This window comes from Budorcas taxicolor, chromosome 3 (assembly GCF_023091745.1).
Source record: "Budorcas taxicolor isolate Tak-1 chromosome 3, Takin1.1, whole genome shotgun sequence".
Lineage (NCBI taxonomy): Eukaryota > Metazoa > Chordata > Mammalia > Artiodactyla > Bovidae > Budorcas > Budorcas taxicolor.
Window position 1 is genome coordinate 50,283,288 of NC_068912.1, and position 24,678 is coordinate 50,307,965.

At 37.2% G+C, this 24,678-nt stretch overlaps 1 protein-coding gene across 1 annotated transcript in view; it reads right to left on the reverse strand.

Moving 5' to 3' along the window:
* The window catches only part of FNBP1L (formin binding protein 1 like), a 92,024-nt gene that overhangs the window by 38,046 nt on the left and 29,300 nt on the right, over nucleotides 1-24,678 (reverse strand). Inside the window, exons 2-3 of the mRNA XM_052638042.1 lie at nucleotides 18,201-18,316; nucleotides 12-65 (exon numbers count right to left, since the gene is read on the reverse strand). Of these exons, the coding sequence (XP_052494002.1) occupies nucleotides 12-65; nucleotides 18,201-18,316 (170 nt within the window). The remainder of the gene's footprint in view (nucleotides 1-11; nucleotides 66-18,200; nucleotides 18,317-24,678) is intronic.

Here is a 24,678-nt window from a genome sequence, read left to right on the forward strand (position 1 = left end):
ATATAATTTACCTTGGCTCTTCATCTTTGGAGGAACGTTTGGGACAGTACTTCTTAACCAGATTTCTATAGGAAGATTTTTAAAAATTTGTTAAAAATGCTGTTGTTGAAATTGACTTACATTCTAAAAGTCTCCAATTTCACAAAACCAAGAGCTTAATGATGTAAAGTAATTAACACAGTAACATGATGATCTATCATTTCATCTCTGCAAAATCAGAGGCAGACCAGCACACAGACTCTGGAGTCAAACTGGACTACATGGGATTTTATGTGACATTTGTCACATAAGACCCCTCTCTATGCCCCGTTTTCTATAAATGATGGTAACAGTAACCTCTACCCCATATATGAGAATTAAAGCAGACAGTTATTTGCAAAGCATTAACCACAGTCCTTTATAGCATGCTCCTCAAAACATGATCCATGGACTAAGTAAAAGTCCACTTACTCTTCATTATCGATCCACAACAAGCTAAGTACAGAAGTTGAGAGTAATTTTATAAATGTTGAATCTAACCACAAAAAATGTAGGGTATTTCATGTCTCTTTTTACATCATTTTTCAAGTATTCAAAACTTTTTGTAATTTATAAAAGCATCAGTAGACACTTTAAAAGAATCTAGTCCATCATCACAAATAATTTGAGATATACTAAACTATAATATTCATGGAAATTAGCAATTATGAGGTAATTGATTAACTTATGGATTATGGTTATAACTACAGTCTCCAACCTATAAACTGATTGAATTCCAGAAATTACTTTTAAAGTAGTGATTTTAAACCACGAATCCATAAATTAAACAAAAACAAGTCAAACTTGGGCAAAGAACATCCCAAAGAGCAAGTAGTGACAAATTCTGAACAAATCAGCATTTTAAGCATTATTTAGAGTTACAGGTTATAATCAACATGCTGTCTTTGCATACCTACATCACTTACTATGCTATTTTATTCTGTAACAGCTTGTAGCAGACATATTTCTGCTCACCAAAAAAAATCTTGTTATTTCATACATTTTCCAGCCCACTTCCAGTTGTGGCTAATTCTGTATAATGGGCTGTAACTTTTGTGTAAATACCAAGCTAAAGCTTTACAGCTCATACATAAACCTCGGGCTTCTTCATTCTCTGCTGAAGCAACTATGGAAGTTTCATGTTAAGATAAAGATGAAAATAATATGAACTCTTGAGTTGCCATATGGACTACTAGAGCATTATCACCTAGCCTTGTGGCTGACTTTGCGTAAGCAAGAAATAAGCTTTTTCTGCTTAGCCCTTGAGATCTGGGAGTTATTATTCTAGTACAACTGAGTATATCCTAAACTACAGCTCCTCTATTGTCATGCCCATGTAGTTGTGGCGTGTTGGCCACATGTAACAGTTGAGGAACACCTTTTTCTTTTTTTGGCCACATCCTATGGCACGTGGGATCTTAGTTCCCCCCACCAGGGATTGAACCTGGGCCTGCTGCAGTGGAAGCACAGTCTTAACCACTGGACCATGAGGGAAGTCCCACAGGAACACTTTCAGACCCATAAATCCATGCCAAAGTCAATCCTAAAATTTCTCTAGAAATTCTTGGTAAGAGATGTTCTCTTTTTCAATTTTTACTTTATATTGCAGTGCAGTTGATTAACAATGTTGTTTTAGTTTCAGGTGCATAGCAAAGTGAATCAGTTACCATTTCTTTCTTCAGGGGATCTTCCTGACCCAGGGATCGAACCCAGGTCTCTGACACTACAGGCAGAGTCTTTTCCATCTGAGCCACCAGGGAAGCCCAGTTATAACTTTAAATGTATCTATTCTTATTCAAATTCTTTTACCATTTGGATTATCACAGAATATTGCGCTGAGTTCCCTATGCTACACAGTAAGTAGGTCCTTATTGTTTATCAATATGTTCTCTTTATTCTAAAGTTAAATTGAGAGGACACAACCCTAAAGAGGCTACTTGGGAATTACATCAACAGAGAGGATAGCAAAATCAGGAGAAAAAGAAATTCTTACTTTTCTGAGTACCCAGATACCTAAACTTTTCAGTCACATAAGCCATACATTTTTTTCTTTGCTTAAACCAATATAATTTGGGCTTCTGATACTTGAAAGACTATGGCTACTGCCACAGACATTAACACTGAAGTCTTAAGACACTCATACTTTAAACATAGCCTAAACAACACTAATTTCATCTCCAGCTTCTGGGAGGAAGAGCACCTATACAAGAGGGAAGGGGAAGAAGAAAGTAATAATATGTTTACCTTTTGAGCATGCCAGCTTAAAACTCAGCAATTTTTAAAAACTGCTCTTGTATCTCTTCTGTAAAAGTTACCCAGCTACAGGCAACTCTTCCCAAGGACCAGTAAAGCCCTTAGAAACCATATATAAGACACTAAAGACTCTATCCAAGTGAACCCTGCCATTAGAGAAACTACAGCATAGTCCAATATGTTCTTGTAGTCCACTAAATCAAAACTGCTGCTAGGAGATGAGGACACAAGAAATTATTAATATTTCTAGGGAGGGGGACTGAGAAGTGATTCATATTTAAATGTATTGCAATTTTTCTAATTTAAAAAAATTATGATAAAAGCATACCAAGAGATTTTATCCTCTCAAAAAAAAGGATGTTCCTCAAAGCATCTGATCTCAGTTGGGCTTTCTAAGAAAACAGTCTAAAGTCAACAAAAATTCATTCCAAGGTGTGATTGGTTACTAAGTCCCACAAATCCCTGCTTTGAATTTTTAACATAATACCCTTATGAGGTAAAATAAATCTGGCTTACGTTAAGTACGTAAGGGTAAAACATGCACATTGCTCCTAAACTAAAAATAGGCAATTAATCTCTCTCAAGAAATCTGCCCTTAGAACTCTCCGACACTGTTAGTGAGAATGTAAATTGGTGCAGTTACTATGGAGAACAGTATGGTTCCTTAAGAAACTCAAAACTGAGCTACCATATGATATGACAATCCCACTCCTGAGCATATATCCAAAGAACATGGTTTGAACGAATACATGCACCTCAATGTTCTCTGCAGCATGTTTACAATAGCTAAGGAATGGAAGCAACCTAAATATCCACTGACAGATGAATGGATAAAGTTTATACATACATACACACACACACCCCAGAATATTACTCAGCCATTAAAAACAATGAAATAATGCCAGTTGTAGCAACATGGATAGCCCTGAAGATTATCATACTAAAAGTAGGTCAAAGACATATATCATATGATATCACTTATTACAAAAGACTTATTTACAAAACAGACACAGAGTCACAGACTTAAGAGAAAAACTTATAGTTACCAGGAGAGAAAAGGGAGGGGGTGGGACAGATTGGGAATTTGAGATTGACAGGTACACAATGCTATATTTAAAATAGATAGCCAGTGATCTAGTTTCATTCTTTAACAAGTGGTTGACCAGTTTTCCCAGCACCACTTGTTGAAGAGATTGTCTTTACTCCATTGTATATTCTTGCCTCTTTTGTCAAAGATAAGGTGTCCACAGGTGTGTGGATTTATCTCTGGGCTTTCTATTTTGTTCCATTGATCTATATTTCTGTCTTTGTGCCAGTACCATACTGTTTTGATGACTGTGGCTTTGTAGTAGAGCCTGAAGTCAGGCAAGTTGATTCCTCCAGTTCCATTCTTCTTTCTCAAGATTGCTTTGGCAATTCGAGGTTTTTTGTATTTCCATACAAATCTTGAAATTATTTGTTCTAGTTCTGTGAAAAATACCGCTGGTAGCTTGATAGGGATTGCATTGAATTTGTAAATTGCTTTGGGTAGTATACTCATTTTCACTATATTGATTCTTCCGATCCATGAACATGGTATATTTCTCCATCTATTAGTGTCCTCTTTGATTTCTTTCATCAGTGTTTTATAGTTTTCTATATATAGGTCTTTAGTTTCTTTGGGTAGATATATTCCTAAGTATTTTATTGTTTTCGTTGCAATGGTGAATGGAATTGTTTCCTTAATTTCTTTTTCTACTTTCTCATTATTAGTGTATAGGTATGCAAGGGATTTCTGTGTGTTGATTTTATATCCTGCATCTTTACTATATTCATTGATGAGCTCTAGTAATTTTCTGGTGGAGTCTTTAGGGTTTTCCATGTAGAGGATCATGTCATCTGCAAACAGTGAGAGTTTTACTTCTTCTTTTCCAATTTGGATTCCTTTTATTTCTTTTTCTGCTCTGATTGCTGTGGCCAAAACTTCCAGAACTATGTTGAATAGTAGCGGTGAAAGTGGACACCCTTGTCTTGTTCCTGACTTTAGGGGAAATGCTTTCAATTTTTCACCACTGAGGATAATGTTTGCTGTGGGTTTGTCATATATAGCTTTTTCTAACACCGCACACAAAAATAAACTCAAAATGGATTAAAGATCTAAATGTAAGACCAGAAACTATAAAACTCCTAGAGGAGAACATAGGCAAAACACTCTCAGACATAAATCACAGCAGGATCCTCTATGATCCACCTCCCAGAATTCTGGAAATAAAAGCAAAAATAAACAAATGGGATCTAATTAAAATTAAAAGCTTCTGCACAACAAAGGAAAATATCAGCAAGGTGAAAAGACAGCCTTCTGAATGGGAGAAAATAATAGCAAATGAAGCAACTGACAAACAACTAATCTCAAAAATATACAAGCAACTTATGCAGCTCAATTCCAGACAAATAAACGACCCAATCAAAAAATGGGCCAAAGAACTAAACAGACATTTCTCCAAAGAAGGCATACGGATGGCTAACAAACACATGAAAAGATGCTCAACATCACTCATTATCAGAGAAATGCAAATCAAAACCACAATGAGGTACCAGTTCACACCAGTCAGAATGGCTGCGATCCAAAAATCTGCAAGCAATAAATGCTGGAGAGGGTGTGGAGAAAAGGGAACCCTCCTACACTGTTGGTGGGAATGCAAACTAGTACAGCCACTATGGAGAACAGTGTGGAGATTCCTTAAAAAATTGCAAACAGAACTACCTTATGACCCAGCAATCCCACTGCTGGGCATACACACTGAGGAAACCAGAATTGAAAGAGACACATGTACCCCAATGTTCATCGCAGCACTGTTTATAATAGCCAGGACATGGAAACAACCTAGATGTCCATCAGCAGATGAATGGATAAGAAAGCTGTGGTACATATACACAATGGAGTATTACTCAGCCGTTAAAAAGAATTCATTTGAATCAGTTCTGATGAGATGGATGAAACTGGAGCCGATTATACAGAGTGAAGTAAGCCAGAAAGAAAAACACCAATACAGTATACTAACACATATATATGGAATTTAGAAAGATGGCAATGACAACCCTGTATGCAAGACAGGAAAAAAGACACAGCTGTGTATAATGGACTTCTGGACTCAGAGGGAGAGGGAGAGGGTGGGATGATTTGGGAGAATGGCATTCTATCATGTATACTATCATGTAAGAATTGAATCGCCAGTTTATGTCTGACGCAGGATACAGCATGCTTGGGGCTGGTGCATGGGGATGACCCACAGAGATGTTATGGGGAGGGAGGTGGGAGGGGGGTTCATGTTTGGGAACACATGTAAGAATTAAAGATTTTAAAATTTAAAAAATAAAAAAAAATAAAAAGTTTAAAAAGAAAAGAAAAGAAAATAGATAGCCAATAAGTACCTACTTTACAGTACAGGGAACTCAGCTCAATACTCTGTAATAAACTAAGTGGAAAAGGAAAAGAATGGGTACATTTATGTGTGTAACTGAATCATTGTGCTGTACACTTGAAACTAATACAACATTGTTAATCAACTATACTCCAATATAAAATAAAAATTTTCTAAAAATCTGCCCTTAGTGTCAGTTTCCCTAGGCTACTGTTTATGAAAAAAATTTCCCACTCTTCTAAATTCAGAGACTCTCCAAGCAACCAGTTATGAAAAGTAGTTCTTATATGTAACACGTTTTGAGTATTGTGTTACAGATACATATTATAGAAATTATAATAGATGTCATAGATAAGTTACTACTTTGCTTTGATGCATGTGTCTTTCATTCACGTTTTCTCAGTACCTTAGGATCATGCATCACGGATACAGAAGAACTAATATTCTTCAGTAGTCTGAGAAGGCTTCTAAATTTAATGGGCTTCTCTAAAAACTACAGTATTCCCTATATATTCTAACTATATGGTATTAAATATATCATCCTACTTAACTTATATTTAAATTCCTGATTTCAATATTTATCCATTCTAGTTTTGTCATGTTTAGAGTTGAACTTCAGTGAAAATTATAAGCTTTCCAAATAATTTCTAAAAACATTAATTCACTTTTATTTAAACTGCATTTCACAGTTCTAAATGAAGTAAAACGTAAAAAAAAAATTAAGGCACATAAACATTACATTTTTAATGTTTCAACATCTGAGAAGTTCTGAGTTCTAATTCAATATTTCACAGGAACCTGGAATGTTAGGTCCATTAATCAAGGTAAACATTTTAGGAATCAGTGAACTAAAACTGACTGGAATGGGTGAATTTAATTCAGATGACCACTATATCTACTACTGTGGGCAAGAATCCCTTAGAAGAAATGGAGTAGCCCTCATACTCAACAAGAGAGTCTGATATGCAGTACTTGGATGCAATCTCAAAAAGGACAGAATGATCTCAGTTCATTTCCAAGGCAAACCATTCACTATCCAGTAATCCAAGTCTATGTTCCAACCACTGATGCAGAAGAAGCTGAAGTTGAACAGTTCTATGAAGACCTAAAAGACCTTCTAGAACTAACACCAAACAAAGATGTCCTTTTCATCACAGGGGTCTGGAATGCAAAAGTAGGAAGTCAAGAGATATCTCGAGTAACAGGAAAGTATGGCCCTGGGATAAAATGAAGCGGTGCAAAAGCTACAAAATTTTGCCAAGAGAACACACTGGTCACAGCAAACATTCTCTTCCAACAACACAAGAGATGACTCTACACATGGACATCACCAGAAGGTCAATACCAAAATCAGACTGATTATATTCTTTGCAGCTGAAGATGGATAAGCTATACAGTCAGCAAAAACAAGACCTGGAGCTGACTGTGGCTCAGATCAGCTCCTTATCGCAAAATTCATACTTAAATTGAAGAAAGTAGGGAAAACCACTAGGCCACTCAGGTATGACCTAAATCAAATCCTTTATGATTTTACAGTGGAAGTGACAAATAGATTCAAAGGATTAGATCTGAGACAGAGTGCCTGAAGCACTATGAGGGAAGTTTGTAACACTGTACAGAAGGGGGTAATCAAAACCATCCCCAAGAAAAAGAAATGCAAAAAAGCAAAATGGCTGTCTGAGGAGGCCTTACAAATAGCTGAGAAAAGAAGAAAAGCGAAGGGTAAAGAGAAAAGGAAAAATATACCCATCTGAATGCAGAGTTCCAAGGAATAGCAAAGAGAGATAAGAAAGCCTTCCTAAGTGTACCATGCAAAGAAACAGAGGAAAACAACAGAGTGGGAAAGACCAGAGACCTCTTCAAGAAAATTGAGATACCAAGGGAACATTTCATGCAAAGATGGGCGCAATAAAGGACAGAAATGGTAAGGACCTAACAGAACAGAAGAGATTAAGAGGAGGAGGCAAGAATACATAAAACTGTACAAAAAGGTCTTAATGACCTGGATAACGACAATGGTGTGATCATTCACCTAGAACCAGACACCCTGGAGTGTGAAGTCAAGTGGGTCTTAGGAAGCATCACTACAAACAAAGCTAATGGAGGTGATGGAATTCCTGCTGAGCGATTTCAAATCCTAAAAGATGATGCTGTGAAAGTGCTGCACTCAATATGCCAGCAAATTTGGAAAACTCAGCAGTGGCCACAGGACTGGAAAAGGTCAGTTTTCATTCCAATCCCAAAGAAGGGCAATGCCAAACAATATTCAAACTACCACACAACTACACTCATTTCACATTCTAGGAAGGTAATGCTCAAAATCCTTCAAGGCAGGCTTCAACAGTATGTGAACTGAGAACTTCCAGATGTACAACTTGGATTAAGAAAAGGCAGAGGAACCAGAAATCAAATTGCCAACATCTGTTGGATCATAGAAAAAGCAAGGGAATTCCAGAAAAGAATCTACTTCTGCTTCATAGACTAAGCTAAAGTCTTGACTATGTGGATCAAAACAAACTGTGGAGAATTCTTGAATATAGGACTATCAGACCACCGTATCTGCCTCCTGCAAAACCTGACGCAGGTCAAGAAGCAACAGTTAGAACCAGATATGGAACAAGGGACTAGTTCCAAATTGGGAAAGGAGTACATCAAGACTGTATATTGTCACCACGCTTATTTTAACTTATATGCAGAGTACGTCATGCAAAATGTGGGGCTGGATAAAGCTCAAGCTGGAATCAAGATTGCTGGGAGAAGTATCAATAACCTCAGACATGCCCATGACACCATCCTAATGGCAGAAAGCAAAGAGGAACTAAAGAGACTCGATGAAAGTGAAAGAGAAGAGTGAAAAAGCTGGCTTAAAACTCAACATTCAAAAAACTTAGACCATGGTATTCGTTCTCATCACTTCATGGCAAACAGATGGCGAAAAATGGAAACAGTGACAGACTTTATTTACATGGGCTACAGAATCACTGCAGATGGTGACTGCAGCCATGAAATTAAACAACACTTGCTCCTTGGAAGAAAATCTATGACAAACCTAGATGGCGTATTAAAAAGCAGAGACATCACTTTGCCGACAAAGGTGCATATAGTCAAAGCTATGGTTTTTCCAGCAGTCATGTACAGATGTGAGAGTTGGACCATAAAGAAGGCTCAGCACCGAAGAATTGATGCTTTCAGTTGTGGTGCTGGAGAAGATTCTTGAGAGTCCCTTAGAGAACAAGATCAAACAAGTCAATCCTAAAGGAAATCAATCCTGAATATCCACTGGAAGGACAGATGCTGAAGCTGAAGCTCCAATTCTTTGGCTTCCTGATGCAAAGAGTTGACTTATTAGAAAAGACCCTGATGCTGGGAAAGACTGAAGGCAGTAGAGGATGACAGAGGATGATATGGCTGGAAGGCATCACTGATTCAATGAACATGAGCTTGAGCAAACTCTGGGAGATAGTGAGGGACAGGGAAGCCTGGCATGCTGCAGTCCATGGGGTTGCAAAGGGTCAGACAGGACTGAGCAACTAAACAAAAACAAGTTCCAATTACTGTTTAACAGGTGATAAATACCATATCATTTGTAAAGTGTGAACAAATCATATTATCGGGTTGGTACAAAAGTAACTGCAGCTTCAGACTGTGAATTTTAAATCATTGTAACTAGGCTCAAATACTCAAACTGAGCTTCCCTGTTAGCTCAGTTGGTAAAGAATCCGTCTGCAATGCAGGATACCCCAGTTCAATTCCTGGGTCAGGAAGATCTGCTGGCGAGGGTAGGCTACCCACTCCGGTATTCTTGGGCTTCCCTTGAGGCAAAGAATCTGCCTGCAATGCGGAAGACCCAGGTTTGATCCCTGGGTTGGGAAGATTCCCTGGAGAAGGGAAAGGCTACCCACTCCAGTATTCTGGCCTAGATAATTCCATGAACTGTACAGTCCATGGGGTTGCAAACAGTCGGACACGACTGAGCGACTTTCTCTTTTTCAGGCTCAAACACATCTTTATTAATCAAAATAGGAGCCATTACAATCAACACATTTTTGCCAATGAGAAAGAAGTTTGTTTATTCCTGTAGCATAAAAATCCATGCATCAAGACTCAGTGAACTCTTGGGAAGCACTTTCTGCCTCCTTCTGGTTATGGAAGTGTTTTGCCTGCAAAAAGTGTCGAGATGCTTGAAGAAGTGGTAGTTGGTTTGCGAGAGGTCAGGTGAACATGGTGGATGAGGCAAGACTTCATAACCAAATTTGCTCAACTTTTTAAGAGTTGGTTCTGTGACATGCAGTCAGGCGTTGTCATGGAGAAGAACTGGGCCCATTCTATTGGCCAATGCCAACTGCAGGCGTTGCAATTTTCAGTGCATCTCATCAATCTGCTGAGCATTCTTCTCAGATATAATGGTTCCCCCAGGATTCAGAAAGTTGTAATGGATCAGACTGGCAGCAGACCACCAGTGATCATGATCTTTTTTTGAGCAAGTCTGGCTTTGGGAGGTGCTTTGGAGCTTCTTCTCACTCCAACCTCGAGTTTGTCATCACCAGTTGCCATAGAAAATCCACTCTGTTGCACATCACAATCCAATTGAGAAACGGATTGTTGTTGTTACACAGAATAAGAGAAGATGACACTTCAAAATGACGATCTTTTTCATTTGTGGTCAGCTCATGAAGCATCTGGTTACTGAACTTTATCACTATTCCAATTTGCTTCAAATGCCAAATGACCATAGCATGGTCAACACTGAGTTCTTTGGCAACTTCTCATGTAGTTGTGAGAGGATCAGCTTTGATGATTGCTTTCAATTGGTCACTGTCAACTTCTGATGGCTGGCCATAGCACTCCTCATCTTAAAAGCTCTCATCTCCTTTGCCAAACGTCTTGAACCACCACTTTCCTGTATAAACGTTTGTTAGCAGTTCCTGGGCCAAATGTGCTATTGATGTTGCAAATTGTCTCCACTGCTTTATAACCCATTTTGAACTAAAAAAAAAAAAAAAAACCTCTTGAATTTGCTTTTTGTCTAACATCATTTCCCTAATCTAAAATAAATATAAAACAGCAAGTAATAAGTCATTAGCAAAAAAACATAATGCAAGAAAAGTGTATTAAAATGATGTATAACATACAAACATTTATTTAAGAATGTATTCTAGTATCAAATAGCAAAGTTCAACAATGTAAAACTGCAACAACTTTTGTACCAATTTCGTACTTCTTCTGGCAAAAGGGAAGTATTAGATTATCTGAGACTGACTAGTATCTTTTGTCTTAATTTCCCTCCCTCTATCTAACAGTTATCATGCTTAAGAGTTGCCAGATTAACAAAGATGACCTTATTTGAGGGTCTCAGTTAAGTGATCCAGAGATGGAAAACGTTTTGTACCAGAACTTTGAGGCCAGGATGAGATCTGAATCTCTCAAACATAAAACTTAATTGGTGAGTATGTTTCTTGTCATGTGCAGCAAAAAAGTCAGTCTGCACTGAAAGAATGAAGCCAACACACAAAAAGAAGCCAAAAAGGGCAGGTGGATGGAGAAAAAGACGGGGAGGGAGAAAGGGAAAAAGGGAGGAAGGAAGGCTGGAAGGAGTATAGGAAGGTAGTAAGGAAGGAATCATCCAGAAAATAATAAGCACTGGTAAGGATGTAGAGAAATTAGAACCCTTGCATAATACTAGTAGGGATGCAAACTAGATCAGCCACTGCAAAAAACAGTATGGAACTCCTCAAAAATTAAACATACAATTACTATATGATCTAGTAATTCCTCTTCTGGGTATACACATGAAGAATTCAAACCAGAGAAACAGGTATTTGGACACTATGCTTGTAGAATCACTATTCACAATACCAAAAAGGTGGAAAAAACCCAAATGCTTATCAACAGATGAATGGATAAACAGAATGTGGTACTATCCATACAGTGGAATAATATTCAATCTTAAAAAGGAAGGAAATTCTGATATACTTCCCAACACGGAAAAACCTTTAAAAACCTTTAAAACATTGTGCTAAGTGAAATAAACTATGGGAAATTCTTAAAGAGATGGGAATACTAGACCACCTTACCTGCCTCCTGAGAAACCTGTATGTAGGTCAAGAAGCAACAGTTAGAACCAGACATAGAAGCACAGACTGGTTGAAAATCAGGAAAGGAGTATGTCAAGGCTGTATACTGTCACCCTGCTTATTTAACTTCCACACAGAGTACATCATTTGAAATGCCAGGCTGGATGAATCACAAGTTGGAATCAAGGCTGTCAGGAAAAATATCAACAACCTCAGATATACAGATGACACCACTCTAATGGCAGAATGTGAAGAGGAACTAAAGAGCCTCTTAATGAAAGTGAAAGAGGAGAGTGAAAAAGCTGGCTTAAAACTCAACATTCCAAAAACTAAGATCATGGCATCTGGTCCCATCACTTCATGGCAAATAGATGGGGAAAAAGTGGAAACAGTGATAGATTTTATTTTCTTGGGCTCCAGAATCACTGTGGATGGTGACTGCAGCCATGAAATTAAAAGACACTTGCTCCTTGGAAGAAAGTTATGATAAGCCTAGACAGCATATTAAAAAGCAGCAGAGACATCACTTTGCCAACAAAGGTCCGTACAAAGTTACGGTTTTTCCAGTAGTCATGTACAGATGTGAGACTTGGACCACAAAGAAGGCTGAGTGCCAAAGCACTGATGCTTTTGAACTGTGGTGCTAGAGAAGACTCTTGAGAGTTCCCTGGACAGCAAGGAGATTAAACCAGTCAATCCTAAAGTAAAGCAACCCTGAATACTCATTAGAAGGACTGATGCCGAAGCTCAAATACTTTGGCCACCTGACACGAAGAGCCAACTCACTGGAAAAGACCCTGATGCTGGGAAAGACTGAGGGCAGGAGGAGAAGGGAGTGACAGAGGATGAGATGATTGTATGTCATCACTGACTCAATGGACATGAGTTTGAGCAAACTCCAAGAGATAGTGATGGATCTCTATCCATCTTTCCCTGGCGTGCTGCAGTCCATGAGGGAAGGAAGGGAAGCCTAGCGTGCTGCAGTCCATGAGGTCGCAAAGAGATGTACACGACTTAGCGACTGAACAATAAAAGTGAAATAAACCCATCCCCCAAAGAACAAATACTGTATAATTTTACTTATACAGTACCTAGAGCAGTCAATTTCACAGAAAGTAGAATTGCCAGGGCCTAGAAGAAGGGGAAAATGGAGAGTTGTTTAATACACAGAGTTTCACTTTCTCAAAATGATTAAGTTCTACGGATTGGTCACAGAAGGATGAATATACTTAACACTGCTGAAATATACACTTAGAAATGATTAAGACAGTAAATTTCACATTAGGTACAAGTGATATTAGACAAATTCTGAATACTGCATTTGTTTTTTTAAAGGACATGCTTCATTCTCAATATACCTCTACTGGTGGCAGATCGTAAAATAAATTAAGAAAAAATAAGAGGACTTAAGAATTTATGCCTGAAGGCCCTAGGAGAAGAAATTCAAACAAGTTTCAATGGATATGAAAGTGAACAAAGTATCTTATTTCTTAAAAATGCCAGTTCCTACTTTTGCTTTACCTTTACCATGTCAAGGATACACAGTCCCTAAGATGTGAATGGGGCTCTGTATTCTATATCTATAGTATCAGCTTCATACTCTATACTCAAAGAACATATTCAACAATTCATTACTATTTAGGATGCAATAGGCATAACAATGTGATTTCTAGGCAACTGCAAATCTTACAGAAGAGTATTTTCTGGTATGTTGAAGACAGAAAAAAATTATTTTATTTGCTCAATTTAGACTGAGGAAGGAACAGACTGCCCCATATTTAAGTTTACACTTTTCAGAGAAATTTTCTTCTGCAAGTTGATAACTTGTTTTCCCTCTAAATATTAGATTCTTGAAGAACTATACAACATAGTCCTAGATTCAAATAAATAGCTTAATTAATCTGATTTGTCCATATTTTAAACATTAGGATGATAAAATAAACATTATATCTCATTTTAGACACTGCCACACAATTCAAATGGCTACAAATAACTTAGAAATAAAAATATTAAAGGTATTATGAAAAAGCTAAGAGATTAAGTGATCTATACAGCCATTAACAACCTTCTTATTCTTTATAGTTGTTCAAAGATCTTTAAACCCTTTTCATTGGAAAGCTCACTATCAAAATGTTTAACAACTGGTTTGAACTTATTTTCTTTTTTTAAAATATTATTTGGTTGCACCTGATCTTAGTTGTGGTGCATGTGGGCCCTTCGTTGTCACATGTGGGGCCTTTTAGCTGTAGCATATGCAATTAGGTTCCCTGACCAGGGATCAAACCTGTATCCTCTGCCAGGAGTGCTGAGTCTTAGCCACTGGACCACCAAGAAAGTCTCTATTTTCTTTCTTAGGAGCTTTATGCTTTATTTGTTAGGTTTGGCTTCATCATTTAACAACACATCTTAAAACAAAAATCAGGAATAGACTGTAATTCTTGTTAAGGTGATGAGCCTTTCTGTTGTACAGCAGAAACTAACACAACATTGTAAAGCAATTATCCTCTAATTAAAAAAAAAAAAAAAAAACTCAGGGAAGTCAAAAGCGTCAAAAGTTAAACAATGGCCGACCAAAAACAAACAGTAGTCTCGCCTTTCCATAGGTCAGCACAAAAGATGAGCTCCCTAGGTTCTTCTGATACTAAACAGGAACACAGAAAGAGAAAATTCTGATAAAGAAGCATGAGAAAATAAAAAAACTAAATAGAAAATAGAAACTGGTTTTATTTACATTATTCTATATCTAAGCCTATCCTAAATATTGGGGACAGCTCTTAGTAGAGCAATCTCTTCACACTGATGTATAATATATGACATAAACTCTAGTATGGATAGAAAGCAGTACATGGTTCAAAGGTCAGCATACTGAGATCCTAATTTCTAAACTAAACTGAAGCACAGATCATTCGATCATTTATGCATTCAACTTATATTCACTCAGCTCTAGAGGTACCAGTTATGTCACCATGGTTGTCAAGGTACAGAAATAGAAATAATATCCAAGAAATCTGGAGAGATTTCTGTTCTGGTTAAGGTAAGAGTAATTTTTAGTCATCCAATCTATTTTTCTTTCAGTACCACACTGTCATATTTGAGCAAAAAAGGAATGATCTGAAGCGAAATAGAGAAATATAATTTCATATAGCAATCTCTATGATAGAACTTACTGCTGTAATTATTTTTACTAGACAACGATAATACATACCATTATGCATAGAGCTTTTTTCACGTAAGAAAATTCAATCTCTGTCATACATATACAGTAGCATAAATTTATTAGAGTAACTTCCACTTTTTATGTCTACAAAGAAAAGTTCTACCAAGTAATTCAAAGTCACCACTTATTATCCATCAAAATGGACATTGTTGGACTGTTTATAACTGTCTCCAAACATAATTAGATGCTTTATTTTCTATTTATTCTCGTCCTCAAATCACTACCAAAAGTGAATACCAAAACTTCAATAAAGTTAAACCAAAGCCATCAAAACAGACAATAGAAGACAGAATAAAATAAACTAGGGAGCGCCAAAATTATGTGAAAATTTATGCAAGTAAAAAGTATATTTACAAAAGTATATTGCAAAATTTAATCCTGCAGTATATTTAAAATATTTAACATTATGAATACAATTATTATTTAGGAGAAAAAAGAGTTCTCACTATGAAAAGAAGTTGTTTTGCAGTAGCAAAACAGGAGGGAGTCAACCAAAAGAATTTTTCTCATTAAAGAAAAGGAAATAAACAAGGCACACTTCTTCCTTTGGACAAAACAGATACTATAAAAAGCAGCTGATAATTCAATCATTTACTAAGTATTCATCCAAAGCAGCAAATATCAATGTGGACAAAGGAAAGGGAGTTGCGGTTTCCAAGTTACACAAGCCTCCTCCCAACTCTTCTTTATTGGAATTCCTCAACACCTTCCAATAATCCTGTTCTTGTTGAGAATCACTGCAAGTGAAAGCCACTGTTAGGATGAACATGTAATAAATTTCTTTAGCCTGCTGGGACAGAAAAAAGATGCAAATCACTAACTAGAGCATTTATTTTCTCACTACAAAAGTGTATTTTCATACCATGTAATTGTGGGTTCTAACCACTCCTGCTCCAAAGAAGTGGTGTCAAAATCTCTCTTTGCAAGTAAGTGAAAATTATAACCATTATTATCAGTCAAAAATAGAAGGGCAGACAAGTCTGCTGTTTGATTACAGTCTTTTACTCTGCTAAAATCTTGGCCACCCTGAAACCCTTGAGACCCCAGTTATTCTGGACAACTAAATACAGCATACTGCTGATGGTTTACCTTATAAATTACCAATTTCTCTTTTAAAATTTGTGGTGATATTCTTTGAAATATATCACCTTTTTGCTTAAGATTACATAATCACTCGAAAAACTTTAATAATTTAAAAGTACAAGTAATATGTATAAGTTCCATCCCTTCCCAACCCCTACTCTTGTTCCCCAGGGGTAACCAGGGTAAAACAATTTGGGGTATATCCTATTTGGATCTCTTCAGAATACATACAAATTTTATACATAGCTATATACTCAACCTCAAGAAAGCAAGGACATCTTGCTATACCTTCAGTTCTACAACTTGCTTTTCACACTGACAGACTGAACACCCTTTTAAGTTTAAATATGCTGCTGTATCTGACCTGTTTAAACTGTATACTCCACAGTATTTTTCATCATGTCCTTACTGACAGGCACCTTTAAGCTGGAAACATCGTATCTTGTTTTTTGCAGTATTTTAATCTTTGCTATTTGTCACTTCACAGTGCCATCACATCACTGTACTATTTTCTGTAGCATTTCTTCTCTTCACTTTTACTGGCATACTTAAAAACCAGAAAACAATGTGCTCGAGTTGAGATCAAATTAAAAATTAAATGAGGGAAATTTTTCATTGTTCACACATTACATTCTTTTTACTGCTATTTTAACTTTTCAGAGGTCCTTTAATGCTTCCAGATTCTTGCACAGTAAAGTTCCCAAGCCAAAACTTTGGGGCAGATAAAATATCATCACAATTATTATTAATATACTTGTAGCTTCCTTGCTTATATTTCCATACGGAAATTACTTTGTTTAAAAAAACACAGGACACAAATGGATCAAGAAATTAGCATGATGCTACAATTTTAATACATGTCAAAATAGTAGTATGTGTATCATTATAAATAACCTATTCACCTTACTAGTCTATCTCATGACCACAACCAGTCTGCTCCTTGAATAAACTGCTACAAATGGTGGGCATACGTACTTTATCACTCAAAATCTCCCTTCCTCCTGTGATCCACTACCTTATATTTCTTTTGGGCAATTAATTAGCTATAAATCAATCTAACATTCTCACTTCAGTGAACTGTTCAGGATAGCATATAATCTAACCAGGGTCAGCAAAAGGAGACTTTTGCTGGGATTTCTGGAAAAGAGAAGCTGATACAGGCTTGCACTCTGCTCTCCTTCCATCTCCTCCCTCTCCTTTCTTTTACTTTCTTCCTTCCCCCTTTCCCTTCCTTATCTCCTCCCCTCAAATGCACAACAAAGATCATCATTCTTCCCCAGGATATGGGAGTATGAAGATATGAAATCTAGGGCTACCGGGTAAAAAGGATGGTACTGAATAAAACTTGAGTATAAAGGCAACAATGGGAAGAAGAGCCAAGAAACAGGAGCCTGAACACATCTGACTCACAAATCAAATTATGCTTGGACTCTAACTCATGTGTGCCTTGTGGGCTGGACTTTTCTGTCACTATATAACATAAAGAATCCTAACCCCTTTACCTAGAACCTTACATTGTTTTCTAGTCTTCAGGCTTCAAACATTATTTTTATTGAGTAAGTTGCAGCAAAACTATTTATCAGGTTGTGGTCCAACAATGATTTTCTGTTTGAATAAAATCTTAGGATAAGTTCCATTTGTTTTAAGATTAAAATTTTCCCTTTAAAATTTTCATCTCCTAACACATATTCCAGAATCTTTTATTAGTAATATACATCTACTTTTTGACAGAAAGAAACACAGCTCATCACACTCACTTTCTAAGTCTTAGAAACTATGAAGAAATGAGAAACTGGAGAAATCTTCAATATTTTGGAAAGATTACTAACACAAAAAGTTCGGGAATAAAACTGTAAAGCACAAAATTATTAATATTACCAAGTTACTTCTTTTTCCTGGAATTTTGCTTCTTGATTGTATAATTTGAAGTATCTTTCTGGAATGAAAGCTGCTCATGATCTAGCCAGCCAATATTCCTTGTGATACTAGGCAATGATTTAATTAAACCAGTCACTAAAACAAACCAGTTACCTAACTCAATCTAACTCTGATGAAAAACACAGAATTCAACTCCTACTGTATCACATTTATCTAAAGCTAACTATTTAAACATGTAATTTCATTTCTGAGAACTGAAAAAAAAATGTAACTTACCTCAATTGTTTCGCATAGTTCTGTTCAATTTCTATCCTCTCTTTAACAAATTTGGCATATCTTTCCAAGAAGTCAATTCCCCATTGTGTATGCTTGTCTAAGCTGTCGAACTGATCCTAGAAAAGGAAGATAAAACCACACTGAAAAGTCTGAAATTTTATCCACAAATATTTTAACCAGTTTCTGTTATTTGTCCAGGTAATCATGTATGAAAAGAAAAACTCAGGCTCTTCTTTATGCTAGTCACCACCAATCTCATCCTTTAAGACCCAGACAGAAATATGTTCTTCAGCATAGATCATGCTATTTTTATGCCTAAATATCTTTTATGCCTAAATATCACATGTGGTTCCCCCAGGCTGCAAGCAACACCCTCCACAGATCATCTCTTTGCAATTAACTCTTACACCTTCCTTGAGATCCAGTTCAGACAGAAAATGCCCCTAAAATTTAAGACTGAGCTAAAGGGTCTTTCTCTGGCTCCCCAAGGCTCCCTACAGATTACTATCTTATTCACTTGCAACACCATGTTGAGGGCAGGAGCCATGTATTACTCTACTCTGAACTCCTAAGGTACAAGCACTATTCCTAGCACCACAGCAGACTCTCAGTGAAGAAGTGTTTGACCATAATCACATAAACCTGGGTTCAAATTCTGGGCTCTGCATTTGTAGTACGTTTTGACCTTGGGCAAGTTACCAAGGCACTTCATACTTTTTCCATAAAACGGGAGTCCCATCAACCATCTCAATAGGACTATGGTCATTCATAAAGTGTTACACAGTACAGGAAACAAGATATTAACACATAAAGATCACTGTTCTGCAAGGCTCTTGCAGTCTTCAAAAGATATTCCCATCTACCTGTTGCCTGAAAAAGCATCATTTCCTATTCTTCAAGAATAATTTCCAAATTGGCTAATAACTTGGTGCTCTCTACATCTCCCATATTAAAGATATTCAGAGATCAGAATGCTAAATTTCAATATTCAGAACATTCAGGTACCTTCCCTTTCTATCTCTCTAGTTGTTTTATCTTTCCAAATCACCCATGGTTTAATCACATGTGTTATTTACAAATAAATCATTTCAAAATATCTGCCTTTTCTTTCCCTATGTAAAAAAAATATAATTTTGAGCACATCAAGTGGCATGAGGAATCTTAGTTCCCTGACCAGGAATCAAACCCACACCCCTGAAGCATGGAGTCTTAATCACTGGACCACCATGGAAGTCCCTTCTTTCCCTACTTTAAATCATTATAAAATTCTATTTATAAAAGTAAAGTCTAACTAAACAGCAGAGACAGAATTCACCCAGCTTTCATAGTCTGGTATTACTACTCTAATTCTATTCTTTCATGCACTTTTCCATTATTATTTGGCTACCAAAGCAGATTTGAAAACAGCAAGAGAATGCACTGCTCAGTAAATTTAATTGGTATGTTAGTTAATATTTCCCACTATAAATGTGAATTCTATTTCAAACTGAAAAACTCCCAATAACAACAAAACATTCCAGAAAAAGAAAAGTCCAAGCTGAAAACAATTACCCTTCATTTCCCAAAGTGCTTTAAGACTTCTTCCCATCATCCTCTTCATCAAATTTTACATTAAACTTCCTTATCTTCTAGATGAAATCTCCAAAAATGTTTTATTATATATTATATACCCCAATCAGTAAAATTTCTGAATATTCCTGTATGTATATTACCTATAATTATATATACTATGCCACTGTATTACATAATTATGAAACCCACAAAAATAGAAATTTTAAAAAGAAACAGAAGTGAAATAAACATTTTTTAACCTGTTTATTAACTTACAATATTTACTGAGCACGTGCCATCTGCCAAGTTCCTTGGGGACAAAGAGGAACACTCAGCCCCAGCCCTGCCCTCCATGAGCATACAGTCCAGCCAGCCAGCAGGTAGGACAGCTCGCCTTGCTGGGGGCTCACCCTCCTGTCGTAACACTGACTTTGCCGATGATGCCTGCAGCTTCCACACAACTTGCCATGGGAGTCAGAGCCTAAGTCATCAAGGGTTTATGTAGCATAGCTCAACTTAATGATCCCCCCCATTAGCTCTGTTCTCTTGTCCCTAGTGGAGATAAGCATTATTTTAAATAGTTCTTTTTTTACTTCTTTAATGAAAAAGCAAAAGCCTTGGGGCCATAACTTATTAAAATATCAGTATGAAACAACAATTTTAATAAAAGCAGTGAATTTGACATGCTTACTTCTAAAATCTTGGTTTAATATTTAATGGCAAAGCAATCTGAATGTCTAGGTTATAAACTGAAACATTTAGACTAAATTCAGTGGCTGTCACAGCTGGGGAAATAAATGACACCTCACAAAGATATAAAAAGATCTAAATGGAAAAAGTCAACTGTTGACTATAACTTCCAATTCCATTTTATGTCAAAATTTGGTTAAATGTCAGTGTTATTTTAACAAACTAATCAGAAAATACTCTATATTTTTAACAAAGAGTTTCAAACTCCACTGAAAATGACTGTAATATGATTTTGTGTCAATTTAGCTGAGCAACAGTGCCCAGATAGTCAGTCAAATATTATCTTGGATGTTTCTGTGAAGCTATTTTTGGATAAAATATTAATATGTAAATTGCTTAGTTTGGAATATGTAAAGCACAATACCCTTCATAATATGGGTGGGCTTCATCAATCAGTAGAAGGACTTAATAGAACAAAAACTGACCTTCCTTCAAGAAGAAATGATGCTGGTAGGCTTTCAAGCAGGCTGCGAGCAGAGTGCCTTTGGCTAGAACTGCAACCCTTCCCTGGCCCTACCTTGCAGTTTGGACTTGCCAAACCTCCAAAATCATGTGACCCAACTGCTTATAAATAAGTCTCCCTCTTTCCCTCCCCCAGCACACACATCTCCTTCTTCACACTGACTTTAAAACAAGCAATAAATTTGTTTCAAAATGTTTTCCAAGATATAATAGTTGTAGGTGACATATATCACTTTCAGCAACAAAATTCTATACTGATGGATGCATTTCCAAACATTCATCATCAAAATGTTTTTTCCATAGCTCAAGTTTCTTTGGAAAAGCAGCTATTCATTAAAGTTTCCCTTTTATCTTAAAGAAACATTATATTTTCTTGAAAACACCTGCTAGGAAAGCATATTGCTAACAGCCACTTATTAAAGGTAAACAAAAACAACAGAAGAAAAACAGAAAACCTGAGTGAAACAAAGCTTTTCAACAGTCCCTCCCCATTTTATTTGGAAATACTGTAAAAAGTCTATCAACTATATTTCAAAGATACTGTTTTTATAAAATTAATCAAAGTAAATATATACTGTAATATTCTGCAGACTTCTCGCTTTAATTTCCTTTACTTACCTAGAAATGAAGTGAATAAATTACAACCATATCTCAATATTCTTTCTAAAGGAAATTATTACTACAGTGCTTTATCAGGGGTTATTACACGGTTTTTTCATAAAACACTCTTCTTCCTGTTGAGAATAATCTTCACATCTTTCCTTTTTGTTGTTAATAGCCAAGCCGTGTCCAACTCTTTGTGACTCATGGACTGCAGCATGCCAGGCCTCTCTGTTCCTCACCATCTCAGAGTTTGCCCAAGTTCATATCCACTGAATCAGTGATGCCATCCAACCATCTCATTCTCTGCTGCCCTCCTCTCCTTTTGTCCTCAATCCTTCCCAGCACCAAGGTCTTTTCCAGTGTCAGCTGTTCGCATTAGACGGCCAAATACTGGAACTTCAACTTCAGCATCAGTCCTTCTAATGAATATTCAGGGTTGATTTCCTTTGATCTCCTTGCAGCCCAAGAGTCTCTCAAGAGTATTCTATAGCACCACAATTCAAAAGCATCAATTATATGGCACTTTGCCTTCTTTATGGTCCAACTCGCACATCCATACATAACTAATGGAAAGACCACAGCCTTGATTATATGAACCTTTGTCATCAAAGTGATGTTTTTGCTTTTTAATACACGGTTTAGGTTTGTCATAGCTTTCCTGCCAAGAAGCAATCGTCTTCTAATTTCATGGCTGCAGTCACCATCCACAGAGATTTTAGAGCCCAAAAAGAGGAAATCATCACTGTTTCCACTTCTGTCATGAAGTGACAGGACCAGATGCCATGATCTTGGTTTCTTAATGCTGAGTTTTAAGCCAGTTTTCACCCTCAACAAGATGTTCTTTAGTTCCTCTTCGCTTTCTGCCATTAGAAGGCTATCTATTATCTGCATATCTGAGGTTGTTTATATTTCTCCCAGCAATCTTGATTCCAAGCTGTAACTCACCCAGCTCAGCATTTCATATGATGTGCTCTGCATATAAGTTAAATAAACAGGGTAGCAGTATAGAGCCCTGTCGTACTCCTTTCTCAATTTTGAACCAGTTCCTCCATGTAAGGTCGTAACTGTTGCTTCTTGACCTGTATACAGGTTTCTTAGGAGACAGGTAAGATGGTCTGATATTTCCATCTCTTTAATAAGAGTTTTCCACATTTTGTTATTAGCCACAAAGTTTTTGGGGTAGTCAATGAAACAGAAGTAGATGTTTTTCTGGAATTCCCTTGCTTTTTCTATGATCCAGTGAATGCTATCAATTTGATCTCAGTTCCTCTGCCTTGTCTAAACCCAGCTTGTACATCTGGAAGTTCTTGGTTCACATACTGCTGAAGCCTAGCTTAAACAATTTTGAGTATAACCTTATTAGCATGGGAAATGAGTACAACTCTGTCTGATAGTTTGAACATTCTTTTAGTACTGCCCTTCTTCAGAACTGAGATGAAGACTGACCGTTTCCAGTCGTGTGGCCACTGCTGGATTTTCCAAATTTGCTGACATATGGAGTGCAGCACTTTAATAGCATCATCTTTTAGGATTTTAAATAGTTCTGCTGGAATTCTATCATTTCAACGAGCTTTCTTGGCAGCAGTGCTTCCTGAGGTCCACTTGACTTCACACTCCAGGATGTCTGGCTCTAGGTGAGTGACCACACCATCGTGGTTATCCGCATCATTAAGACCTTTTTTGTATAGTTCTTCTGTGTATTCTTGCCATCTCCTCTTGATCTCTTCTGTTTCTATTAGGTCTTTACTGTTTCTGTCCTTATTTTACCCATCTTTCCATCAAATGCTCCTTTGATATCTCAAATTTGCTTGAAGGACTCTCTAGTCTTTCCCATTCTGTTGTTTTCCTCTATGTCCTTCTGAATTGTTTACTGAAGAAGGCCTTGTTGTATTTCCTTGGTATTCTCTGGAACTCTGCATTCATTTAGGTATACCTTTCCCTTTCATCCTGTTTTTTGCTTCTCTTATTTCCTAAGCTATCTATAAAGCCTCCTCAAACCATCACTTTGCCTTTTTGCACTTCATTCCCTTTGGGATGGTTTTGGTCAATGCCTCCTGTACAATATTACGAACCTCTATCCATAGTTCTTCAGTTCAGTTCAGTTGCTCAGTCATGTCCGACTCTTTGCGACCCCATGAATCACAGCACGCCAGGCCTCCCTGTCGATCACCATCTCCCGGAGTTCACTTAGACTCACGTCCATCGAGTCCGTAATGCCATCCAGCCATCCCATCCTAGGTCGTCCCCTTCTCCTCCTGACCCCAATCCCTCCCAGCATCAGTCTTTTCCAGTGAGTCAACTCTTCACATGAGGTGGCCAAAGTACTGGAGTTTCAGCTTTAGCATCATTCCTTCCAAAGAAATCCCAGGGTTGATCTCCTTCAGAATGGACTGGTTGGATCTCCTTGCAGTCCAAGGGACTCTCAAGAGTCTTCTCCAACACCACAGTTCAAAAGCATCAATTCTTCAGCGCTCAGCCTTCTTCACAGTCCAAATCTCACATCCATACATGACCACAGGAAAAACAATAGCCTTGACTAGACGGACCTTAGTCGGCAAAGTAAAGTCCCTGCTTTTGAATGTGCTATCTAGGTTGGTCGTAGTTTTTCTTCCAAGGAGTAAGCGTCTTTTAATTTCATGGCTGCAGTCACCATCTGTGGTGATTTTGGAGCCCAGAAAAATAAAGTCTGACACTGTTTCCACTGTTTCCCCATCTATTTGCCATGAAGTGATGGGACCAGATGCCATGAGCTTCGTTTTCTGAATGTTGAGCTTTAAGCCAACTTTTTCACTCTCCTCTTTCACTTTCATCAAGAGGCTTTTTAGCTCCTCTTCACTTTCTGCTGTAAGGGTGGTGTCATCTGCATATCTATGGTTATTGATATTTCTCCCGGCAATCTTGATTCCAGCTTGTGTTTCTTCCAGTCCAGCGTTTCTCATGATGTACTCTGAATATAAGTTAAATAAACAGGGTGATAATATACAGCCTTGACGTACACCTTTTCCTATTTGGAACCAGTCTGTTGGTCCATGTCCAGTTATAACTGTTGCTTCCTGACCTGTATTCCCATCTCTTGAAGAATTTTCCACAGTTTATTGTGATCGACACAGTC